This window comes from Cervus elaphus, chromosome 3 (genome assembly GCF_910594005.1).
Source record: "Cervus elaphus chromosome 3, mCerEla1.1, whole genome shotgun sequence".
Taxonomy (NCBI): Eukaryota; Metazoa; Chordata; class Mammalia; order Artiodactyla; family Cervidae; genus Cervus; species Cervus elaphus.
Window position 1 is genome coordinate 54,794,301 of NC_057817.1, and position 18,313 is coordinate 54,812,613.

The 18,313-nt window shown below is 53.4% G+C and overlaps 3 protein-coding genes across 8 annotated transcripts in view; 1 reads left to right on the plus strand and 2 right to left on the minus strand.

The window, feature by feature from the left end:
• Positions 1-42: 42 nt before the first annotated feature.
• On the minus strand, positions 43-4,506 carry SLC39A5 (solute carrier family 39 member 5). Of its 2 annotated transcripts, XM_043890210.1 has the most exons (11): positions 4,373-4,506; positions 3,729-4,086; positions 3,392-3,575; positions 2,444-2,606; positions 2,091-2,305; positions 1,756-1,896; positions 1,281-1,377; positions 1,028-1,198; positions 771-851; positions 470-660; positions 43-303 (listed from the first exon to the last, which is right to left on the minus strand). In XM_043890210.1, exons 2-11 carry the CDS (start codon positions 4,010-4,012, stop codon positions 160-162), a joined length of 1,671 nt encoding a protein of 556 aa, XP_043746145.1. In that variant the 5' UTR covers positions 4,013-4,086; positions 4,373-4,506; the 3' UTR covers positions 43-159. The 2 variants fall into 2 exon arrangements, with proteins under 2 accessions (XP_043746145.1, XP_043746151.1); XM_043890216.1 differs by lacking the exon at positions 4,373-4,506 and having other exon boundaries at positions 2,091-2,260; positions 3,729-4,024.
• Positions 4,507-5,380: 874 nt separating this feature from the next.
• Positions 5,381-11,392, minus strand: NABP2 (nucleic acid binding protein 2). 4 transcript variants are annotated; one of them, XM_043890267.1, is made up of 8 exons: positions 11,114-11,382; positions 10,765-10,851; positions 9,231-9,332; positions 8,709-8,847; positions 8,561-8,632; positions 8,321-8,402; positions 8,163-8,226; positions 5,381-5,908 (listed from the first exon to the last, which is right to left on the minus strand). In XM_043890267.1, exons 3-8 carry the CDS (start codon positions 9,307-9,309, stop codon positions 5,709-5,711), a joined length of 636 nt encoding a protein of 211 aa, XP_043746202.1. In that variant the 5' UTR covers positions 9,310-9,332; positions 10,765-10,851; positions 11,114-11,382; the 3' UTR covers positions 5,381-5,708. The 4 variants fall into 4 exon arrangements, with proteins under 4 accessions (XP_043746202.1, XP_043746219.1, XP_043746227.1 ...); XM_043890284.1 differs by lacking the exon at positions 10,765-10,851 and having other exon boundaries at positions 11,114-11,392; XM_043890292.1 differs by lacking the exons at positions 10,765-10,851; positions 11,114-11,382 and adding an exon at positions 9,719-9,832.
• Positions 11,393-11,496: 104 nt separating this feature from the next.
• The window catches only part of RNF41 (ring finger protein 41), a 28,340-nt gene continuing 21,523 nt past the window's right edge, over positions 11,497-18,313 (plus strand). The window contains exons 1-2 of one of the 2 annotated variants that reach the window (XM_043890228.1): positions 11,497-11,644; positions 14,057-14,241. The gene's annotated coding sequence lies outside the window, so the exon portion shown is untranslated. Of the gene's footprint in view, positions 11,645-11,731; positions 11,813-14,056; positions 14,242-18,313 lie in introns of those variants that run through there. The other variant, XM_043890239.1, reaches the window with a different exon arrangement.

Sequence of the window (18,313 nt, forward strand, 5' to 3'; positions counted from 1 at the left end):
TCTGGGCTGTTCTGGTGCAAGCACAGCCGTCGTCGTCATGGCTTGGGGATGGGCTCTGTTTATTAAAACCCTATTGATCCTACTGGCCCTGCGTCCTGCCTCCGTTCCTCGGGCCGGGGGGAAGGCCGGGCAGCCGGGACGCCTTTCCACCAGCGCCCCTCAGTCGTCAGAGACAAGGGGCCATAGCTGCTCCTCCAGCAGGGCTATGGTGAGCATGAGCGCGCCCCCCAGCAGCAGCCCCAGCCCCTGCAGCAGCATGTGGAGCCGGGGGAGAGGCTCGGGAGGACGGAGCAGGGCTGGGAGCTGGAAGGAAAGAAGAACGTCGGGGGTCAGAAAAGCCCCCTGCTTCCGGCCCGCCCCGCTCCATCTCAGACGCTGGTGAGCCAGGCTCCGCCCCCGCCCCCGCCCCCCTCCTGGCGGCTCCCAGCGCCCGCCTCCCTCGGTTTCTCTGCTCCCCGCCCCCCCTCACCATGTCCACGAGGGCCACATAGAGGAAGACCCCGGCAGTGACCCCGAACACCCAGGGAGTGAGGGGCACAGGGCCCAGGCTGAGCCCCACGCCCAGGGCCGCGCCCCCGAGCCCCAGGACTCCGGACACCAGGCTTAGCAAGAGCAGCTGCCGGAAGGACAGGCCGGCCTGGAGCAGCATGGCGAAGTCACCTGGGCGGAGAGAGGACAGGGCGGCGCGGAGTGAGCCCGGGCCGCCCCTCACCCACGTCACCCCGCCGGCCTCCACGGAGTCAACCCCACTCCACTCCGGCCATTCCTACCCAGTTCGTGAGGCAGCTCGTGGCAGAAGACCGCGACGGTGGTGCTGAGACCGCTGGAGAAGCCGTCAGAGAAGGCAGCCCCTGGGTGGGCCAGACGGGAGGTGGGCAGTCTGGAAGAGGGGTCTTCGCCGAGGCAGGGGGGCAGGGGCCCCGAGCTCCGCCCTCCCCCCACTTCCCGGTAGCCCTACCAGCCCCACCCGGTAACTAGAGGCCCACCCTCTCCCTGACCCCCGCCCTCCATCTCCCGTCCCACACACCAATGGCCAGCCCGTCAGTGAGGTTGTGCAGACCGTCTCCCAGGAGGACCATCCACGTGATGTTGGTGCCACCACCACCTGGGCACCCGTGACTGTGGCCTTCGTGCCCAGGAGGGGCTAGGACTGCTGGGGGCTGGCTGTCCTGCCCTCTTGGGCTCTGAGCCCCTGGCTCTGCAGGAAGGAGGACAAGAGCCATGTTGGCGGCTGCAGGTGAGCTGGGAGCCAGGGCCCACCCCTCACGTGCTCCGGTCACCTGGAGCTGCCTGCAGGGGCTGAAGGGCCATCCCACTGCCATCCTCCAGGTCCAGGCTTGGAGTTCTGAGGTCCTTTCTTTTCTGCCTGCAGCATCTCTGAAACGGGAGGGCATCCTTCCTAGTGCAGGAGGCAGCAGAGCCAGGGGGCAGGGAGAGCCAGGCTGCCCGCTGCGAGAATGACATTGGCTCCAGCTCCGGCGCTTGGGGGTGCTCCCTGGCCTCTGCTGTCTCCCCAGGTCGGCACCCCTCCATTTCTCCTTGCCCCGAGCTCAGGAGAGGAGCCCGTTTGGCCGGAAGCCCTGGGTCTGTGCTGAGGAGCCCGAACCCACTCCCTGCTGGCCATGAGGCCCCGCACACACAGTCAGGCAGACGTCAGAGCCAGGAGCACTCGGCCCCTCACCTCCCGGCTTGAGCGGCCAGTTCTCGGCTAGGACTCTGGTCTCGGCAGGAAGAGGACAATAGGGTGTCACTCACTGGCTTGCGCCCTCGACGCCGCAAGAGCCCCAGCACGTTCTCCAGGATGAAGAGCAGGAAGAGACCGCCGAGCACTGACAGCCCGGGGCCCAGGTCCTCCTCCGGCCGCCCACCGGCTGCAGCGTGCTGCCCTCCTTGGGCCTGACGGAGAGGCGGTCAACGGCAGGCTCCAGAAGCCCCCCCGCGCCCGACAACACCCCTCTCCCGGGGTGGCCTTCACCCACACTCCCCACCAGAAGGCAGCTGCGGGCTGCGGCTGGGGTGGGAGAGAGGATGTCCTGTGACGGGGGGGGGGGGGGGCCCTGGGGCAGGGGGCGGGGAGGGGCTGCACCTACGTGCGGCAGCAGATGCAGCAGCGCATCCCCGCAGAGGGTGCCCACGGCCACGGCCCCCAGGAAGCCCAGCAGCGGCCGCAGCAGACGGGGCCCCAGGAGCCGCAGCAGCAGCAGCGACAGCGGCGCGGGCAGGCTGAGCAGCAGCACGGCCAGGGCGCTCTGAGCCAGGGCTGCGCAAAGTCGGGGGCTGGAGTCAGGCGGAGCTGCAGGGACGCCTGCGAGGTGGGCTGGGGCTGAGAGGCGCTGCCAGGGGAGGCAGGGCCCCGGTGAACCCCCTTCCTTGGCCTGAGCCCCACCCCCCCGCCTCCAGGACTCGCGTGCCCCACCGCCCACTCCCGCTCTCACCCACTGACCAGATAGTAGGTCCCCTGGGGGGCTCGGAGCTGGGGCCCGGATGCAGACGCGGCTGTCGATCTGATAAAGCAGGGCTGGACACAGCAGAGCGAACTGACGGGGCGTGAGAGCGGCAGCAGGGCTCAGGCCAAAATTGACCAGCAGCTGGGAGCCGTTCAGACACTGGGCAGGTAGAGGTGGAGGTTAGGCACCCGGGAACTGCTGGGACCTGGGACTCAGATCTCGGGTGTCTGCCCTTCCACTGCATGAACTCCTGGGTCTCTGCCAGGGTCCCCTTCACTCACACTGGTGGGTGCGTCAGGGACTCAGGACAGTTACTGATAATCAGCATGTGTTCGTTATCAGTGAATATGCAAACTGGAGCAAATGATTCAGGGCAAATCGGGTGCTAGTGAGCACTGCCACCATCTCCTTCCCTCCGTAGCTCTGGTGTCTCATTAATTTAGTGATGATGGTCAGACAACTAGAGCCCTCCCTTCCAGAATCTAACCTAAAATGCCACGCAAACCTCCTCTCAACAGCCCTGACACATTCCACCAGCCTTGGATCGAGTGCTTCCTGTGATGGGGTGCTCACCCTCACCAGGTCTGTTTCAGGGCTGGGTTTGGCTGCCCTCTGGTGTACATGGAACACGTTCACTGACTTTCTGGGTGATGATAGCCATCTACCCGCTTCAGGCCTCCTTTCCAGGTAACCAGCCCCAGATTTCACCCTGGGCTGCTTCTCTGGATTCTCTGCTTTGCAAGTGTGGCCCCTAAACCCAGTCTTAGAGCTCAGGGCATGGGTCTACCTACTGTGAGCACAGGGGAACATATTTCTTTACTGGAATAACGTACCCTAAGATCACACCTGGATTTAAGTAGCCATTTTAAATTACTGAGTCTTCAAACATTTCAGGCCATCTAAATCCCGTGGCTCCTATCCCCTCGGGAGATCATAAGACTCACATCCTCATTCAGATGGTCAGCCAGGGAATGGTCCAGCAGCAGAAGCCTGTGAAAGAGGCCCAGGCCCGAGGGGCCTGGCCCATGGGGTGGTCCTGGGGCCTCTGTCCCCGCCAGGTCACCCCACCCTGAGGGGTCCAGAGGCAGCCCTGCCCAGACATTCACACTCAGCTCGGGGTCCTGCGTCCTAGAATGGATGGGATGGCAAGTCAGGGTCTGAAAAACGTGTGATTCCAGGAGTCTGATGTTAGGAAGGCAGAGCTAGGCAGCCGGAGGAGACTCTTCTCAGTAGGGAAGAGCTGGGCTATGACACTTTGGGTGGGGGGAGATGGGTTAGTACCTGTGTGTGGAATTGTCTCCAGCTGGGGGTGCACCCCGACCAGCAGGAGGTCCGTGGTGTCCCAGGCGAAGGGCCTGAACTCGGCCTAGTCCCAGGCTGTGGAGGAGCCTGGCTAGGCCCCCTGCGGTCAGCGTCCCATTCTCCCCATAGAGACCAAACAGCTGGGCCAGGTAATGGTTCTGTTCCTGCTCAGCAGGGCCCAGGTAGGGGCCTGAGCCCTCCACCCAGCCCAAGGCCACCCACACACACAGGCCAGCCAGCAGATGACTCATTGGGGGCCCCATTCCTGGGGGGACAGGCTCAGAGGCTCTGGTTCCAGCTTCTATTCCCCCTGGTGGAACATCCTGAGGACTGTGCCCTGGAAGAACGAGGAGGAAGGGGCTGGGGCTCCTGCCGTGAGCCCATACTCCTCACACCCCACCACAACCCAGTATAGCGGCAGCCCCACTCGCTCACCCTTCCTCCCCATCGCCTCCTTCTGAGCAGCCTCTTGTTTACTGGTTCCTAGAGCAAGCACTTTTCCTGACCCAGAACACTGCCTTCCCCTGATCCAGAGCCACCCAGACCGTCCCTCCCTGTCCCCCAGAGCCCACCCCTCAGCCTCAGCCCACCTCTCTTATACCCCTCAACCCCCAGGGCCTCACCCCCACGGCAGTGTAAGAGCCGTCACCGCAGGCCCCCCCGAGGCCTGGCTGTGGGCACTGAGAGGTTCCTGAGTTATGGAGGGGAGCCGGGCTAGGTCTCCAGCTGCCCAGGTAAGTTGGAGGCCACGTCAGATAGAAAGCCAGGATGGCCAAGCCCTCGCCCCTAGCCCAGCTGCCTGGGGGTGGGGCCAGGGGAGGTGCCAGAGTGGGAAGAGTCACATCAGAGGAGTTAATGGTTCACTGGTCTCTGGGGTGGGGGTCAAAGGTCAGCCTTGGCTGGGCCCCCGAGTAGGGAGGGGCCACCCTCTGCCCCTGGAAAAGCCACATGGCCAAGGAGAGCCTGGGCCTGGCCATTTCTTCTAAATAATTTACACATGCCCCCAAGCCAGTCGGTACCATCTTAGCCTCTCGCTGCCTAAACTGCCACCCCACCTACCTTACATACGGCATTGGGCTTCATTCAGCTCCAACCCCCACGCCCCATGCCCACATTCCCTGGAAAGTTGGCCCCAGGTGTCCCTAAGCTGGAGAGGAGGGTAAAAAGGCAGATGAGGGGCAACCCCAGACGCAGGGGGAAGAAATTGTTTTTAGCAATTCCTCATCCCAGGAGAGAAAGAGCCAGAACTCAGGGAATCATGACCAAGACAAGGGACACTCTGGTGGGAGGAGGAAAGGAGTGCCCGGGCCCTCTGCAGATGTCTGACCTGGCTTTAGGTTGGGGAGCACAGTCTGATCGGGGTGATCGGTCCAGGGGGTCGAGGCTGGCATTACCTGACAGCAGGAAGCAGGGACACCTGGACGAAGGGGGACACCGTCTTCTCAGTTCCAGCTGCAGGGGGGTAGGCAGGCAGGTGGACAAGGGTCATGGCAGGGAGGCGGCAGGGGAGGGGCACACCCTTAAAGGGGCAGGCCCTGCTCCTCCCCTCCACCTCCTAGGGACACCCCACATTCCGGAATGCCCAGCTGCCGATCTCTTCATGTTCCCATGGAAAGCAAAGGAGTCCAGTACAGAGTGGTAAAGTAACATTTATTAGGAAGGAGAGATTCAATTAGACTTCCACATCACACACTCAAGAAACAGACTAACCGTCGTTTCTAAGCAGGAAGGAGGGGAGGCAGATGGCCCCGAACCCCAGGAGACAGGCAGCTTCAGCTGGACAAGGAGGGGAGAATGGGCTGAGGGTGGGTAAAGGCCACTGCCCACCCACCCTCAGTGAAGTTTAGTGGCTAAAACACTCCTACCCCCCGGCCCCCCAGAGACGGCAGCCAGGGAGAAAGCTGTGCTCTAGAGCAGACGCCTGGCTTGTGGCTGGTGGCGGGAAGCAGGCGAGTACTGCTATCTCTTGCTGCTCCTCCGGGTTTCTTTGCCATTACTGACGGCGTTGCTGGAGGGGCCGGGGGCGCCGGCAGGTGTGTGGTTGGGCTGGCTTCGGGTAATTCGGGTGCTGGGGGGGTGGGAGGGAGTGTGAGGCGGGTGCGGGCCACCGCCAGGACCTGGTGGGGTGCTCAGTCCATTCCCGTTCTGGCTCTCAGAGGCTAGGTGTGGGAGAAAGAGGAGAAACACAGGAATCAGCAGGCGTCCATCCCCAAGACCTCCCTGCAGCCCCAGTGGGCAGAACAGTCTCCACCAAGGACAGCTGCGTATTTAAGGCTGTGTGACCACGTGCGAAAAATGTGAGTTGCAGGAAGGGGCCCCAGAGAAGGCGCAATCATTCTGACAGTTGCTACATGAACCATTGTATATTTTCTTTAAAAAAAAAAAAAAAAATTGGCTGCACCTCACAGCTTGTGTCATCTTACTTAGTTCCCTGGCCAGGGATTGAACCTGGGCCCTCAGCAGTGAGAGCAAGAAGTCCTAACCGCTGGACTGCCAGGGAATTCCTATTTTTTCTTTTTTATTCATCTCTATCATTAGGAGTCACACCTAGCTGTCTAGTGCTAGGCTCAAGGACCACCAACAAAACAGCTCTTGACCAAAACTGACTATAAAACTAGAGACTCACTGGGAAGGGAAAGGCCTGAAATTTGTGTTAAAATGTAAGAAGGATCTAGAAAGGAAGAAAAAAGTGTGGTGTGTGTCACAATGAATCACATTCACTTGAGAAAATATAAACAAGAATAAGCAAAAAAAAAAACAAAAAAACTATTATACGTACTCACACCCCCAAAATAATAGACAACACTTTTGTGTAAGTTTTCAGTGTTTAATCTTTGAACTACCTTAGCTGTGAAAACCACTATCACCACACTTACCACAGTGTATTATTAACATAACCATCATCTGTGGGACTATTTCCTGCATGGACTTCGAGCTCCTAAAGACAAATGCTGTGTTTTTTTCCCTTGTATTCCTCATCTATAAATGCTTGTTAAATGAAGATAGATGTCTGCCTCTCACATACACAAGGCACCATGCACCCTAACCATACCCCTGCTGGTCCATCAGACAAAGATATCTGCAGCCAAAACTGAAGAATAAAGCCCTTTCCTTAATTCAGAGAAATAATTAGGAGAGTATGTAGAAAGTAATTGTTTTTATGCCATACATTTTTTTTCTTTAAAACCTTCTGTACCTATTAGCAGAGGACAAAGCAAATAAACATGTAGCAAATGAATATGAGGGGGCAAACAGGCTTAAATGTATCTTATTTAAAATATTTTTGTAAATGATAGAGTTATAGAGACTGGAGAATATGTAACTGTCATATTTTCAGTTGAAAATATGGATGCTACTTTTTATGGTGGAATTAAGTGTTGTTATTTCATGGTGTTTCCAAAGAACACCATGACCTTGAGTGGTTCTCATGCAGGTTAGGAAACCACGGTAACTGAGGATGCAGACACAGACAGGAACAATAGAGGCAGCCCAAAGCCTAATGTCACGGGAGAAACATAAGGCATGGATCAGAGACAAGAGTGCCAAACACCCGGGAGTCGTGGGGTCAGCTAGGAGACGACCCAGGAGAAAAGAACAGTGAAAAACAGGTTTCTAAGGAAAAGCCAAGGGAAGAAGGGGGTGATGTTGGTGAATGATTCTAATTAAAAGTTGATGATCTACAGGAAGGCAAATTCTCAACAGACCAAAAGCAAGGGCTTGAGTTGGAAGACCCATAATCCCGAGGGTCAAGGCCTAGGAGCAGGGACTTAAATTTCAAGAGTGGCAACCCTAAACAGAAACGATTTCGTGCTTAAAGTGGTGCAGTATGGACATGTTGAGTCATGTAAGTAATAGTGTATCAGAACTGGTACTGAATCAAAATAGGCAAGGGTGGAAAATGCCAAGTTTCTGCCAAAGAGGAAGTCAAAGAAGAGAGGAAGGAGCTAGAATGAAAAAGGGCAGTCTGCAGAGAAACTGCTCTCATTTTTGGCTCTGAGTGTTAGTGGCAAAAGGGAGCTCTATCAGTGATAGAAACATATCCCCAAATGTTTTCACCCGAGGGAGCTGGAAAAGAACTGGGAGAGGGACTTCCCTGGTGGTCCAGTGGTTAAGAATTCGCCTGCCAATGCAGGGGACGTAGGTTTGATCCCTGGTCAGGGTACTAACATCTCACATGCCATGGGGGCAACTGAGCCCACTCACCACAAGGAAGATCCCGTGTGATGCAACTAAGACCTGGTACAGCTGAGTGAATAAATATACAAACATTTATTAAAAAAAAAAAAAAAGAACCGGGGTGGAAAAGGCTATAATCAGAGAAAAGAGAGTTTGAAAAGGGATGAAGGCGATGCATCTCTCTAGGCTGGAGTAGGGAAACTACAAGGACTAGTAAATGGGAGAGAACACACTCACCTGGAGAAGAGGCAGGGGGCCCAGTGGTAGGCTGGGGAGCCGCAGGGCCACTGTCGTTCTGCACCTGAAGGCACAGACGACATATTCAGACCTTACTCTCTGCCAGGCTGCTTGGCCTGACCTGCCCGCCTTCCCCACATCACAGTCACGGGACCCACCGTCTTGTTGGGTGCCTGCTGGGCACTGTATTCTGGGTTGGGCTCACTGAAGTTAGGAACCTCAGAATAAACCATACAGAATCTGCAAGGGGAGAAAGTGGCAAAGCCTCAGGCCCATCCCCTGGAAACCTCAGGAAGGCCCAGGTTCAGAACATGGAAGGCACACCCTCATGCTGCCTTCTGCAAAACACAAGCTTCTTTCCTCCGCCTGCGCTTCTACCGGCCCAAGATAGCACTTACTCTCCAATCTTCTGGAGGTCACCCCCACGGCCGGTGTACAACGTCAGACAACCTTTGAACACTGACGCGTACCTGTGGGGGCACAGAAAGCAGGATTCAGAGTCACAGAGAAGGTCCTTGGATAACCAGAAGTCGCCTGATGGCTTACCCTTTGGTGAGCCGGATAATGTCCCCGGGCTGGATCAGGTTGCCCACGTCGTCCCAGACGGAGATATTGATGCTGCCGGTTTTGTCAGCTACTTTGCAGGTCCGAACCTCGTGTCCGTCCTTTGTCTTGGTCACTCGGCCTGGAGGGAACAGACCAATGCGGTGGCGGTGGTCAGATAAACAGGGGTGGTGATGATCAGAGGGATGAAGTCTAGATACTGGCGGAGTGAGGTGTACAAACAGGCCAAATCCCTGGGGCAGGGAGGAGCCAGCACCATGGAGAGGGCCCTGGGGGGGGGGGGGGTGTGCGGGGGAAGGCCCGGAGGCTCTGGAGGCACGGATCTGGCAAGAGTTCCCTCCATCTACGCTACACTCGACCACAACTCTCCGGGCGGGGGCTAGGAGAGAGACTGGACGTGAGCAGTGTCTTGGGATGCGCCCTGCCATTCTGGGTGCAAGTTAAGAATGGTTCTGCCCAACCCCGAGACCTTACGCAGGGGGCCCGCCGCCCCAGCAGAGCCACCTGTCTCCAGCACAATGAAGATGAGGTTCAGATTCTTGAGCCCGGGCTTGATATCCTTCACGAAGGTCTCCGTCGTCATGCTGCCCGAGCCTCAGCACCCCACTAGAAGGGGGGAAAGGGGATGAAGGTTCAATGCATGGACCTTCCCGTGTCCACTTCGCAAGGCCTATCTACCACACTAGGCTGGTCAGGCAGTCCTAAACCATCTAACTCTTCTAAAAGGGTAGAAACGAACTTCCCCGTGGCCCTCCAACTTCAAGATCAGAATTTAAGGGGCCTCTGGATTGGCTGCTTCGGGGCTGGAAGTCCCCCCTCCCCCGAGGCTTTCAGTCTCAAGTCCCGAAGTGGGGAAGCCGACGGAAACCGGGGCAGAGAACCTGATGCAGAGCCAAGGAATGGAATCTCACTCGCCACACCTTCCCGAACCCTCATCTGGACAATCCGGGACTCAGTCCATCCTCTCCCCCAACCCACAGCCCACCACCCACCCAGCCAGCCCGCCGGACTGTGCACGCCGCCGCGTCGCCCGCAGGGGGAGCCAAAGGTCCCCAGGCCGCCGGATGCGGACCAATGGAACGCAGGAGTCAGAACATTCCCGGAAGTTTCCCCTGGCCGGCCTCCTCCAGCCAATCAGCACTGCCCCGGCTCGCCCCCTGCGTCCCGCCGGGTCCCCACCCGACCAATCGGGATTCGAGATTCACGCGCCGCGAAAGGGGTGGGATTTTAGGTATTAAAGGAGCCTCAGAGAGGGTTGACTGAGCAAAGAACAATAAAGACCGCCAGGGGGCACCTCAGGTCCCAATTTCCCTCCACTTGACGAGGCGCAAGAACTAAGAGAAGGCTCCAAGATTTTCTCCTAGTCGTGACACAGTGGAAATAGGACCAAAGGTTTTTTTGGAATCCAGCGGACAAAAGCATAAAAATAGGCTCATCACTTCACTTTGTTACTCGACAGTTCTTAAATATGTGATTCCATTTTGCAGACGAGAAAAAGCAGTGTCTAGCACATGTAGAAAGCAGTGTCTAGCACACAACAGGCAGTTTCCTCCTCTTCTCCAACTGCTCTAACCCTCATCTTTATTTCTGATTTGGGGCCCTCAAGTTTAATGCAGTAACCAGGTTGGTGAAGATCTCTGGAAAAAGTAGCATTCACACCAGAGACAGACAACTGGCGGCCTCACTCCTTCCCCCTTGGAAATGATGGAATCTGGGGCTCAGAGAGCAATATTTGCATTACTTCCTCTCACAGTCCGAAAGGCAACTGTTCCTGAAGTACTCACTCCCTAGACCTCAGGATCCTCAGAGGACTAAAAAGAAGAGGCCTGAACCTTTAGTTCCCTTTGAGACTTGATACATAGTCAACAAAATGTAGCTAACTCTGTAGCATTGCATATCAACCAATTATATATATAAACAATGTACATACATGTGCGTTACCATTTGCCTAGCGAACATCGGTAAAAAATACTGCTATCAGATTAGCCTATGAGGCCATGCAATTGTACTGCCTTGGTTTGCTTAATCAATCCCTTACCTTCTTCTAGAGGGCTTTAGGCTCCACCTTGACTTTCCTCGGAGCTCAGGTTCTCTCCCGCCCACAACCCCAGCCACGGTGTTGTACCTTAAGGAAAGCAAACCACAGCCCGGAAAGAGGGACATTTTTATCTCCCTTCTGTCCCCTGAGGTGTTTCAGGCAACTATACAAGTGCTCCGAAGGCCGACGTAAATACGGCTGGAGTGAGACTGGGAGGGAAGCGGGCAACCTTAGATCAAAGTTTTCCGGCCAGACACTCCCCCATTCCCCACCCAGTGGTCGCCTTGTTGACTACATATCCATTCCCATGACTATGAGTCATAAGATCAGGAGGCTCCGGGATGCTGACCACGGCTCTGGAAACGGGAGAGGGGCCGGGGAGACAGCAGGTCACTGCAGGCCAGCCTACTAGCGACGATCTCGCACCAAGTCGCATCAGCTTTAGAGCACGAACACGTGCACCCCTCCAAAGCGAAGTCTCGCTCTCCTGGAGAGTCGGCCTCCCGCTCAGCCCCCGATGTTCACGCTGGGAAGAACATAGAGTCCTCCCTCCCAAATGGCTATCTAGTTCTCCCGGGGACCATAAAGACTTCCGGTCTAGAGCGGAGGCCTGGCTAGCCCTCACTCTCCTCGTTGGCTGCTCGTGGTTTCCAGTCCAGGACTGAGTTAAACAAAGAGGCGGAGCTTGGTGACGGGCTTCCGCCGGTTGCGTAGCAGCGGTGGGCGGGGCAAAGGTTCCGTCCCACACGGCAGAGAGTGGTCGGAACCCTCTCGCGTCTTCTTCCCCTTCCCCTTCCCCTCCCAGAAAAGGCTGGGACCCGGCACCCGGGCTGTCTCTCGGCCGCAGCGGGTACAGAGAGTCCAGACCGCTTCCAGGGCGGTGCGTACGGCGCCTGCGCGCGCTCCCACTTAAAGGAGGGTGTGGGAAGGAGGGGGCGATGTCCCAGGGGGATTGAGGCGGGGGTTCGCGACGTTGGAGGTCAGGAGAAGGGGTGAGAGTAAAGATGAAAAATGGAGGAAGGGAGCAGCAATAGGGAGGAGTCCAGAGGTGATAAAGGGGCGCTGGTGGGTGGGTTGTTGGGGTGATCCATTGGAATGGGGGAGCCTTAAAAAGTGCAGGAGGGGCCTGGGCTGGCTGGAGGACGGGGAGGAGGGGACTTGAGGGAACAGCGTGGTGTTTAAATAGGCAATGATTGACAGGCCGGGAGCGGAGGAAGGCAACATTCTGAGGGCCAGCCTGGGCAGGGGCCGCGGAACCTGAACCCCCGCCCTCGAAGCGCCATAGCTTGGCTCCTCTCCCATGCCTTGTCTTTGGCAGCCTTGTCTTCCTCCTCCATTCCTTCCCCTCTCTCCCTCCCACCCCTCTATGTAGGAATCTCACATTCCTCACATCCCTGCCCTGTGTTTGCAGCCAGGCCCTGTTCACGGGCTGCGCACACCGGAAAGCCTTCTCCAAGCCAGAACGCAGAGGAAATTGAGGACTGGGAAGGAGGGAGCTGGAGAAGGAGCAGAAAGCTGAGAGGGGTGAGAATGTTTCGCTTGAGGGACTGACAGGCATCTTCATTCAGAAGCTGACTTCGTTCCACCTGGTAGCAGATGCAGCTGTTAATGAGACCACTGAGCCACTGTCCTTGGGGACTGGGCTGTGATAAAGTCTAATCCCTTTCTGTACAGGTGGTTTTAGTCTGACAATAGAGCAAGAAGCTGATATTGTTGCAGGCTGCTAGTTTTCCCCAGATAGGGATGGTAGGGAATCCGAGTGATGCAATAATGTTACTGCCCTGGGTGTCCAGCCCACTTTGTGGCTGCACCTGGATGGAAAAGAAGAAACAAGCTTCTTTCAAGTATTTCCTCATGGACCCTCAGTACTCTAAATTTATTTTGCATTCTATTACTACAAATACCTCATGGTGTTTGTACGAATAGTGGTATGAATAGCAGTATTCAGTATGCTTTCATATTTCTTATGTTATTTGATTTTCCTGGACAACATGTAAGATAGGTAAGTCAAGTTATCATTGTCCCTGCTTGACAGGTGAAGAAATTGAAAACTGCAGAAGGGATACACGGCTTGTTAGAAGTCGTGCAGCCTGCAGAGCAGAGACCAGAGTCCAGGTCTCCTGACCCCACGTGCCCCTCTATGTTGAAAAATCCTGTTTTGTTCTGGTCAAGAGAGCTGTGAGGGGGGACAGCTTTTCCCAGGATGGACAACTGTTAGTCTGGAACTTGTCTCTAGGAGACTGAACATAGCACTGATTCCTGGAAGCTTTTCTTGAGGTGCAGGGGCGGACGCCAGGCTGTTGGGAAATAGTCTTGTCAAAGTGGAAGAAGCATTGTACATGCCTCTGTATGTATGGATGGGAGAGACCTATCAACTCCCCCCTCACTGCCCCCAACTACAGGGAAGAGAACGTGGACCCGGCCTGGCACCTTTACCCTCCGATTAGTTTTTAAATACTGCACTGACATGTTATGGCTGCTGAGCATAGTAAACTAATGAGCCCATGTACCAGACTCAGGGTGAGGTGGTCTCTGTTTTGTGGATAAAAATTGTCATCCTTCCTAACACAGCCCTTAATATTGATCGATGTGAAGGTGAGGAAAGGGATTTGAGTAGTTTCTGTTCTGCATCTGAAGCTTTGTCTCCCTCTACTTGGTTTCATCCTTTTAGTAACGAGAGTTTGGTCTTCCCAGTTGTCTGTCCTGGAGTAATTTCCTGATTGACTGCCTCTTCATTTTTTTAAAAAAAAAGCCTGATCCCTTCAGGTATATTTCCAGACTTGAAAGTAGAATTACACCTATACCAATATTCTTGAGTATCTTCTCCTTGTGAAATAGTATTTTCCGAGTGGAGAGCAGGACAGATTCTTTTTCTATGAAATAATTTATGCGAAAGCACTTTGGGAACATTAAAGCATCATACTGCGCGCGTGAGGTGTCATGGCTCTCGGTGTTATGTAGCCACGGATTTGGGTTCGCTGGCGTTCCTTGCAGTTGTAGGCGCTGAATTAAAGCATCTTCTCTGCCTCAGACAGCTGCTGTCCCCTGCCTGGCTTCTTGTCGCTTTCTCTCCCCACCTCGGCTGTGTTTGAATCACTTGGCCCGGGCGTGTGGCTCCTCAGCAGATGACCTCACTCCTTGCGGAGGAGCCTGCGAGCCCTGAAACCTGCGGCTCTCAGGGGAGTTGTCTTGTCCTCCTCAACCGACCGTCAGACCCGAGTCTGTCTAGTTTCATTGCCTAGTGCAGGTACTGCTCCTGACTCACCTTCTTCTTCCTTGTTCCTATTAATAGCGCACTCCCGACTGTGACATCACACCCATCCCCTTGGCGATGGAGCTTGTTACTAGGAAGGAAGACTCGGTCGGAGAATAGCCAACAAGATGGGTTGCTGGGAGCGTCTCCTGAGCGGCAGTGAGCGGAGGCATCAGGGGGTCGGAGCCTTGTGAACAGGGAACCTGCCCCCCAACACTTGGAAGGTAAAAAGCGTTGATTCAGAACCCCCTTCTGGGCTTCAACCAACTCTTCTCTGCTACTCTGGATTCCTTCTGCTCTTGAAAACCTGATTCTCAAAACTCTTTTATGCATGAACTTTTCTGTGATTAACCCACGTCAGTCTGTGCTTCATGGTATACTTATGTCTTACATGAACTGTTAACTTTTACTTGTTGATAAGTTGTTAAGTTTTACTCTTTTTGTGTGTTTTATATCCTCACTGAACTCAAGCCCGCACATGTGTTTGAGGACGAGGGTTGTGCTTGCTGTGTCTTTTACGTGAAGATGAGGTTGGGGGCGGTCCTTGCTGGTCTTTGAGGCCTGGTCAGCCTCACCCTAGGTGTTAGAGTTGTTAGTTGGGAGTTTTTGAAGGATTGTGTGACCTCTGGATGCTTATTTATTTATTTATTTTTAAAAAATATTTATTTATTTGCGTGTGCTGAATCTTAGTCGCCGTATGTGGGATCGAGTTCCCAGACCAAGTATTGAACTCAGGGCCCCTGCATTGGGAGCTTGGAGTCTTAGCCACTGGACCACCAAGGAAGTCCCCCTCTGGATTCTCTTTCAAATTTAACCAATTAAAGTGTGCTGAAGAAGCCTGACTTTAAAAATCTCCTGTGCTAAATCTAGTCTGGATCACAGAATTCTGAAATTAAATAGAACCTTAGAGGCAATGAGGAAACCAAGTTCTAAGAGCTCAGTTCTCTAAGAGAGGGAGTGACTTCACTCTAAGGATTCTATTGCTTAGATGCAAAAGACCACTTTCTTTCATGTAGGAAGTCAGGAGAGTTGCCTAAAGAGAGCAAGGTCAAAATTGACTCTCGTAAAGCCAGGGCACCTTTTGTAATGTAATTACCCCTAATTTAGCCTATTTCTGTACTTACCTAGACTCTTATTGTCTCGGATGCTTCATTTCTTGTGGAGTAAAGGGAGCTGAGGCCCAGAGACGCTGTCAGTTGCCCGGGGTCACACACTGCTCGGTGATAGAGCTCCAGTGGCACTCGGGTCTCTAGATTCTCCACTCGGTCTTCTTTTTCCACGTCTGCTTCTTTATTGGGAGACAGGGAGATAAGATGAGATGTTTGAGGGGCGCCCGTGAGGCACCCTTCACCAGCTACTTTCTTCACTAGGTTGAAATTCCTAGGAGTCGCCTGTTTCATTACAGTGGAGCAGGTTATGGGGCTCTTTGCCTTAATGTCTGGTGATTTGTAGTAACTGGTGCTGGAGAATTCTCAGCCCTCTGCACCTGTGTTGTGTTCAGGGCATGGAGGAGAGAGGAGGAGTAGGAGATGACAGCACTTATGCTTGGATTTTACCAGTATGTTTTTGCCAAGCTTTGGTGACAGCATACCCAGTCACCCTAAAATGGGAGCGGCTGCAGTAACGCGTGTGCGTGTGAATGTGCATGGTTTGCACATCGGTACAAGGGTTCAGGAAACCCTGAATAAGGGAGGGTAAATGTTCAGGCTCCTTTAGAAACCATCTGTTTTGAATTCCTAGCTCTCTCTGGGAGTAGACCAGTGAAAACAATGGCAACAGTAAGTTACAAGGGTGTAGGGAGTGGTCTAGTAACGTTCTCAAGTGTTTATTTATTTATTTGAAATTAATGAATTAGCTGACTTACTGTTTTTGGCTGCGCCGTGTCACCGTCCGTGGGCTTTCTCCAGTTGGGGGAAGTGGGGCTGCCCTCCATCGTGGTGCACGGGCTTCCCATTGCACTGGCGTCTCTTGCTGCAGACACAGGCTCTGGCCCGTGGGCTCCGTGGTCGTGGCGCACAAGCTTAGTTGCTCTGAGGCCTGTGGAATTTTCCTGGACCCGGGATCATCAAACCTGTGTCCCCTGCATTACAAGGAGGATTCTCGACCATGGGACCGCCAGCGAAGTCCTCACATTTTTATAATTAATGCTGACCAGAAGTGTAGAGACGTCCCAGTGTAACAGTAAGGAAGTACATCCTCCTGATTACCTGCTTCGGTTCTGGCCTGCTGGGAATGCAGTTTTCAGTTGGGGTTCAGGATGTTCAAATTGGGTAAGTTGGCAGGACTCCTATAAGCAGGAAGGAACACTTCAGTGCTAATGTCGTTCAACTCCCCAACTGACGTGAAGCCTTCCAAGGCCTTTTCCTCTTCTGCAGCTCAAGGAGGAGATCTAGGAAGCCGTGCTTGCAGTGGCTGTGGTCACCGGCTGTGATTCTTGTGGTCTCCGTGGTTTCAGGTTTATTAAGGCTTCGTCGCTAGGGCAGTAAGCAGCTGAGTTCTTGTGAGGCGCCCCCCGTGAAATGAGAACCCCCCGTGACAGTCCCACAGTAATGCTGAGCGCCCGAGAGAGAGAAGGAACAGTCACAGAGCCTGGCCTGTCAGCTCGACTGTCTACCCAGGGGCCAGGCGAGACCGGGCGAGGAGCTGGCTTCCAAGGCTGTGTATAACCACTTCCTTCAGCATGTTTCCCATAGACGACAAATCGGAAATACCCTAGTCAGAACGAAATCTAAATTTCCCCTTAATTCTTGAGGTCGCACCTCTGAAAGAATAGTTAGAGGAGGGTGGACAAAACAGGAGCAGATAAAGTGGAGGTTTCAATCCAGAAAGAACAAGCCCAGCGTCTTCGCAGAGTTCTGTAAGCCTGACTTTATGGTGGGAGCCTGGTAACTGCTAAGCCTGGCTGGTGGCTTCTTACAGCCTCTGACCACCTCTGTACCGACTGAGGCAACTTCTCTGCTGTTTCTTTTGGGGATGTGGGATCCCATGAGACCCCACTAAGATCAGTTTTCAGAATTCGTAGTCTTCCTTAAGATAGCATTTTATTTTAAATATTTATTTGGCTGCACCGGGTCTCAGCTGTGGCATGCAGAATCTTCTAGTTGATCTTAAGTTGTGGCCTGTGAGACCTAGTTCCCCGACCAGGAATCAAACACAAGTCCCCTGCATTGGGAGCTACTGGACCACCAGGGAAGTCCCAGGACCGTTTTTGAAATTAAGACACAAGTGAAGCAATCTACAGACTCTCAGCCTGCTTTCTGCATTGCCCGTAGCAGCAAGAGAGAGAAGGGTATTGTTTTAGTTTTTGCCCCTTGCTCTAAGGTAACTGAGTTTTTTAAAATTAAGTCTTGCAGAAATATGTTCTGTAGATCAAAATTATAATCTCAGTACATTTTTAAAATGTGTACACAATATATTCCAGTTTAAAAAAGAAGTTTTTATATAGATGGGGCCACCACTATATGTACTGTTTTGGCAGCTTGCATGTTTCAGTTTGAGAGGCAGTTTAGCATAGCAGTTAAAGGCTTAGCTCTGGGGCCGGGCTGCCTGGGTTGGGATCTGGCTCCACCACCTGTTAGCTGTGTGATTTGGGGAAAGCTTTTTTTTTTTTTAACGTTTATGTAATTATTTGGCTGTGCTGTGTCGTAATTGTGGCACACAGGATCTTTTATTAATAGTTGCGGCATGCAAACTCTTAGTTTTACCATGGAGATCTAGTTTCCTGACCAGGGATCGAACCCCAGCCCACTGCATTGGGAGCAGGGGGTCTTAGCCACTGGATCACCAGAGAAGTCGCTAGAGAAGCTTTTTAACCTTTGTGCATCTCTTTCCCATCTGTAAAAGGTAGATCATGGTCACGCCGATCTCACAGAGTAACTCATAGTTATTGTAAAAATCAGTTGAGTTAATATGCCAGAAATGCTTAGAATTTTTCCTAGGATGTATAAATATTCAATAAATAATGATTTAATTATTATTTGGTTGCATAAGTAAAACATCACTGTAAAAAAATAAGGAGGAAAAAAACTAATAAAGCAAAACTCTGAGTGAAATTAAAAGTACTAATAACATGGGGAATTCAGAATTCGTAGTCTTCCTTAAGATAGCTTTTTATTTTAAATATTTATTTGGCTGCACCGGCTGCATCAATATCTTATAATAATAACTCTAAATGGAGTAGAACCTTCAGAAACTGTGAATCACTGTATTGTACACCTGTCATTTATACTGAATATCAGCTATACTTCAATTTAAAAAAAGTAGGGGGCTGGTGGGGAGGGCCGGGGCAGGAAAAAA